A 6,515-nucleotide genomic window follows, 5' to 3' on the forward strand; every position below is an offset into this window, starting at 1 on the left:
ATTTTCTGTTTGCAACTCTAAATGTTCTGTTTCCAGCGCCTTCTCAACACTAAACCGTAAATCATTGTTTCCACATAATAACGCCACCGAATTAAGCGAAACAAAGTTAACATTTCCAATATCAAACGATCCACAAGCGGAAGAATCCAAACCTGGAAAACTTCTACTTATCTTATTAGCAGATAGTTCATTCAGCTTACTGCATTCTCCAATGTCTCTATCTCCAGGAACAACATGATACGTCAGATCAAGAAACGGGCCCAATAAGTTGTGAAATTGTTGCACCACGTATGACCATTTTCTTTGACTCAGTTTTGATCCTTGAGAAGATAAGTCTCCTAATACAATCAGCATATCAGGCTTCAAGAATTCAAATGATTTCTGGTTGAAATATTAACATGTGAAGATCAGATTATGATGCTTCAAGAATTCAAATGTCAGAATCCTTCAAAGGAAAACATCAATATTATTAGAAATTTAGAGCACAGTTAGATCGACAATTGAACCAATATAAGATGCACAGCTAGCTTCATAATCAAGTTCAAAAAACAAAAGGGTACCCCGTTTATTATCAGACTATTATCAACAAATGAACCAATATAGGATCCGGGCCTAGCTTCATAATTAAGTTCAAAAACCATAAGAGCATCCCATTTTCTATCAGGACTATAATGAGCATCGATATAATCATTTAATCAAACACTTGGTGTGTTATTCAACAATTAAACCATAACCAGCTTCATAATCAAGCTCAATCGCTAATCAACCTAAAGGGTGCCCAATTTTTATCAGATTATTATCAACATTGACAATGTTAGAAAAAGCGGGAAAAAAATGGCCGACTAGTTGGTAGTCAAAGGTCAACTGATTAATTTTTAGCTAATCGGCCAAGTCGGATCAAACCGCCATCCAACTTCTGGCCAAACTCCGTAAATAACATATAAAAATGTGTGTGTGTGTGTGTGTGTGGTAACTGAATAAAAATTTCAATCCGATTGATCGCTAGCCAGTACCCCACCGACCTACTAGCACCTAGTAAATTCTACAACACTGATCATTGATATAATCATTTTATCAAACACTTGTTGTGCAGTTCAACAACCGAACCAATATAAGATCATAACCAGCTTCATAATCAACTTCAAAAACCAAAAGGGTACCCAATATTTAATTATAAACATAACAACATTCACACAATCATTTCATCAAACACTTGGTGTGCACCTCAAAAACCAACACACCTTAAAAAACCTGGCAAAATAGAACTCCATAAACTGCATATCCAAGTACCCAGATCCAGTTTCACGACCCGGTAACATCAAATCAGCAACCATGATAACCTTGAGCTCATCTTCAACCTGTAGGGTGTTGATTTGTGGGTCGTTTGGACCTGGAACAAGGGTGCAAGAGGGTGTTGGAAGCCAGTTATCGTAGAAGGTGTAGAGGAAGATGAATATGAAGAGAAGAATACGTTTCAGAATCATGAATTGAATCTAGGGTTTTGAATAGTGGTACTTTTAACGGTTTTGGAGGTTTATTATTATTAGTGATTACTGCTTTTGAAAAGAGTGTCGTTTTACAAAAGAAACGAATCTAGTGTGGATTTCCATCTCCCCTTTTTGTACATGGGCGTTATACGACACGTGACGTCCCCGTCATTAATAAAGAATGTTATAAAAAGTAAAGTAACGATAAAAAGTCTACAACTCTCATTCAATAATTACATTATTTCCTCCCTTTTTTATTAAACGAGGTTATCAGGAACTCATGAGATGATTAAGGAAGCGAGTTCCTCATCCTGGTCTTATTTTACTCGTTGTGGTTTACAATTGTTCGTTTGAGAAGTGTCGCTTCTGTTTTCACTGAACAGGGCTAGCAGTGAGTGGTGGGCTTTTGTTTTCATAAACGGGGGCTATCTGGGACTCGTGGCTGATTAAGGAGGTGAGTCCCTCGTTCTAGTCATCTTTTACTCGTTATGGTTTTCATTTGTTCGTTTGGCCCTTCGTTTGTTCGTTTGAAAAGGGTCACTTCTGTTTACACTGAGCAAAGCTAGCAGTGACTAGTGGGCTTTTGTTTTCACTAAACGGGGCTATCTGGGAGTCGTGGGATTGTTAAGGTGGTGGGTCACTCATTCTAGTCTTCTTTTACTCATGGTTTTCATTTGTTCGTTTGAAAATTGTCGCTTCTGTTTTCACTAAATGGTGCTAACAGCGACCGTAGGCTTTTGTTTTCACTGAACAGGGCTTTTAGGGAGTCGTGGTATGATTAATGAGCAGTGCCGTCTCTGAGGATCGTTAAAAAAATTAGGGTTGAAGACGGAAAAAATTTTAGGTCTTGAGTAAAAGAGTTTTTTATTGGTTTAAATAATTAAAAATTTTAAATTTACTTACTTGATTATGATTTAGGTTATGTAAAAAATAGTTTGTTTCTAAAAATATGTTTACATGAGTTGAATAATTGGAAACATTAAAAATAAATATATATTTTTTTCATAAAAATATTTTTTAATAACTCGGGCCTAGCAGGGTGATCGGGGTCGTCGACCACCCTGTCTTCCAATCCAAGCCGACATGTACAAGGAAACAATTGACAAAAAAACTGTGATTGGTCAGTTTGGGATGAACGTTGTCTCATTGATACAATTTGGGCATTAATGGGTTGGCATCGGTGGGTTTCACGTCCAAAATTTCACAAGCTTGTTTTGGTGTTTGGCAAAGACATGTGTTAGGCACACATTTAACGCCCACAACATGTTTAGCCTTATCACTGCTCGATTATGGTTGAAACAACGACCCGGGTTAAGAATGAAACAAAATGGCAAATTGTTTTAATTGGATCTTGATATGGGTAAAAATGACAGGTAAAAAGAAATTAACAAAAAAAATGAAAGGGAAGTCATGGTCACCAATAGACGTGGTGTAAATAATCTCATAAGGTAATTTAGTTGCATTGTTAGTGCACTTGAGAACACTTGAGGTTTATGTAATATTGGTACAACTTATTTAAGAGGCAAGTTTTGATTCCATACAATTGTAATGTGTCGGTTCATGTTATTACGTCTTTTAATTTTATTCAATATCTTGATATATTCGATTTTGGTGTGTGTAAACCAATTCGCACAGTCGGATGGATACCATCTAATACAAAACCCTCTTTTACAAATACTCTTCCAGAATGTTTCGGGTTTCTCAACGCCTTGAGGCTCTTTTGTTATCTCTACTTGCAATCCTCTTTTCGTATGTAACATATATTTATTTTTGTAGCCGTCGGAGTTAGAGTTTCACTATAAGAAATAACAAGATATATGCGAACATCACTTTTATGGACAACTAATTATTAGCTTACGCTCGAACTATATGCTACTTATCGAGTTTTTCTTTGTCAAAAGAACTTCATCATCACTACAACGAGGTAATCGAAGGGCATAACACCTTGATTGTGTTCCACTACTGAATTTTAAGCTTCTTTTTAGATCAACCGTGTAAATTCAAAAACAAGTTATTAACCTTAATCAAATTATTTTACAATTATAAGTTTCACTATAAGTTATTTACAATAATTTTACTTTTAAAAAAATCTTTCTAGCATGATCATGTAGATAGAGTTAACCACACTCTATTTTTGGTATCTATTACTATTCTCATACTTATTCTTTTTTGCAATGTTCACACTATTTTTGGCCACGATGGTTTGATACCAAGGTTTCATGGGATGGGCCGAAGAATAAAACCCTTTATAGATCTATTAGTTTAAATAATAAAAAAATTAAAATCGAATTTTGTTTGCTTTTTTCCCAAAATAGTGTTTTTTTAGATGTAAGGATTAGGAATCTTTAGATTACCCTTTTCACAACCATCTTTATGCTACCTATACTAGAGGTATAGAAATCGAGTTTTTCAAATACGGTTTGGGATAGATACGGGTCGGGTTTTTCAAATCCCCAGGTTTGAGTATAGATACGGGTTGTGTATGACGGGTATTGAAAAATCGGGTATTTGCAATACCGGGGTCGGGTTCGGTATTGTCTCAAAAAAATCATATCTTGTGCATCGGGTTCGAGTCGAGTATAAAACTGAGTATTCTAAAACCGGGTGTTTGATTACCGTATATCCGGGTATTGAAAAAACCCTAAATTCGGATTTTATTTGAATGTCATATTTCTGGGTATTGAAAAAAACCATATTTTCGGGTTTTACAGGCTTTTTTCGACTATTTTTCAGGTATAGATTGGGGTTTTTAAGGGGTTACACTTTGTTGGGGTATTTTTTGGATAATTTCAGCTATAGATCGGGTATTTGAAAAACCCGGTTTCAGGTATTAAAAAACCCGGTTCCGGTTTTCAGGTATTACCGGGTACGGGTTTTTCATACTGAAATGCCTACTAACCTACGGGTGGGGTCGTACAAATTCAGGTATTAAAAACCCGGGTATATAAAAAACCTAGTTTCTAAGTTTTTTTAGGTCATGTTTTAAGTTGTTTATTTTTCCTCTAACCTATACCCCACTCCAGGATAACTCAACTTACCAATATAATAATAATAACACATTTTCCCAACATTAACACACTCTTCAGGTGTTAAAGAAAGGAATTACTTGTTTCAAAGGCCACCCACATTACACACCCTTTATATCAAAGCAACCATAAGTTTCATAGCCCATATTATTTATATACATGAACCACTCTTATAAGTTATAACACAAAACAATATAACAAACATATATTCAATAGCTTAACATGCTTACAATATTATCAAATTCATCATTATCAACCTATAGATTCATTGTTTTAACCTATACTATTTCGTTGTTCGCGTGTTCTTCGGCTTCGGTGTTCACCATAACGAACAACTGCCCGTTTACAATATGGCCAGCTACCCTCTCGGGTGCAGGATCAACCCCGCTTCCAACTTCGGGGTTCCAGTTAAACTCGGGCCAAAGCGCGCAAATCCCTACGTCGACACCAAAGTGGTCAGGGAGAGTATGGGCTAGAACCGGGTGCACGTTTGATGCAACGGGTGTAGGGAAATGCCAAACCGCTGATTGTGGTGGTAAGATGGAATGTAGTGGCATGGGAGCAACGCCCCCTGCGTCGCTATTCGAGATAACGATTGGCGGGTATAATAATCTAGATTATTATGATGTTAGTTTTGTTGATGGTTACAATCTGCCACTTATTGTTGTGCCACGGTCCACATCGGGTGGGTGTAACGCGACAGGCTGCGCGTCGGACATTAACATGGGTGAGTCTAAAGTTTATTTATGTCCGTTTATTTAATAAACGAACGACTATAAACATAGTTTTTTGCTCATTTAGTTAAACTAACAAACGTGAACAAATGTTCTATTTATTCATTATCATTCGTGAACGAATTTATGTTCGTTTATATCTGTTTGTTCATTTATGTCTGTTTAAATATCCATTTAAATTTATTTATTATTAATAGTAATAATTTGAAAACAAGTTGATTTTCATATTTTAAAACCTTTTTAGATATATTTGTTTAAATATGAAATGTTTGATGTAATAATAAGTATAATTTAGACATTAACATTTACATTTTAACTCGTGTTGGTTTATCATCATTCATTTATGTTCATTTATGTCCATTTATATTCGTGAACTGTTCACTTACATGTTAACGATCGAACATAAAGGAACACCAACAAGAAAAGTTGTTCACTTAAGTGTTTGTTTTCATTCGTTTGGTCTAGTTAAAACTTTGTTTTATAGGGTGCCCGAAAGAGCTTCAGGTGGTGGGTGGTGATGGTGGTGGAGGTGCAGGAGGCGTTATTGCTTGCAATAGCGCTTGTGGTGCGTTTGGTATGGATCAATATTGTTGTAGCGGGCATTATGCAAATCCAAACACATGTAGACCGTCTTACTATTCTAGTATCTTTAAACGAGCTTGTCCTCGTGCTTATAGCTACGCATTTGATGACTGTACCAGCACGTTTACTTGTAACGCGTATGAATATGTCATCATCTTTTGCCCCAATAACAACAACAACAATAACAGGTAACTTCTACAAATCTCTTATGCGTCTTTATTAAGTCAACACATCGACGCAATTCATTAACAAGTTGAACTAAAGTTTTACCTCTAATTCGTTAAATAGAATCTTTTGTTGATTTTTCAATGCAGTATGGAAGAAACACCCAAACCCGACCCATTGATAGTTCCACGTATTAAAAATGGCCAAACGGGAGGGTCTATGCATACAACCACACCGTCAAACGCCAATCTACAAGTTTATATATCGACATGTCTCGTTGTAGCTTCATTTCTATCGTTGTTCTTAGTACATGTGTAACGTTTGTTACTTTCTTTTTCATAGTTTCACTCAAAATATGTGTCAAGATGTCAAAAGCAAGAGAAAACACGAGAGCAGTTAGTCAGTTACACACATGTATGTACACATATATATATATGGATATGGATTTGTCATGTTCACCTCATCACTAGTTAAATTTGCTTGGTACAATATGTAAACTTTATTTAAAATTTAGATATCAC

General features: G+C 35.8%; 2 protein-coding genes across 2 annotated transcripts; one reads left to right on the forward strand and one right to left on the reverse strand.

Moving 5' to 3' along the window:
• Window positions 1–6: 6 nt before the first annotated feature.
• On the reverse strand, window positions 7–1,486 carry LOC143605537 (uncharacterized; the record flags this gene model as incomplete). The annotated part of the gene is made up of 2 exons (XM_077081617.1): window positions 1,242–1,486; window positions 7–381 (listed from the first exon to the last, which is right to left on the reverse strand). Coding segments are annotated over exons 1-2 (618 nt in total), but the record flags the coding sequence as incomplete, so codon positions are not given.
• A 3,213-nt stretch (window positions 1,487–4,699) lies between these two features.
• On the forward strand, window positions 4,700–6,030 carry LOC143605536 (pathogenesis-related thaumatin-like protein 3.5). Its single transcript, XM_077081615.1, has 2 exons — window positions 4,700–5,240; window positions 5,732–6,030. The coding sequence occupies exons 1-2, from the start codon at window positions 4,736–4,738 to the stop codon at window positions 6,019–6,021; spliced, it is 795 nt and encodes a 264-aa protein (XP_076937730.1). The 5' UTR covers window positions 4,700–4,735; the 3' UTR covers window positions 6,022–6,030.
• Window positions 6,031–6,515: the final 485 nt, after the last annotated feature.

This window comes from Bidens hawaiensis, unplaced genomic scaffold (assembly GCF_021521415.1).
Source record: "Bidens hawaiensis isolate Kalapana, Puna unplaced genomic scaffold, B.hawaiensis_p1.1 tig00070067_1, whole genome shotgun sequence".
Lineage (NCBI taxonomy): Eukaryota > Viridiplantae > Streptophyta > Magnoliopsida > Asterales > Asteraceae > Bidens > Bidens hawaiensis.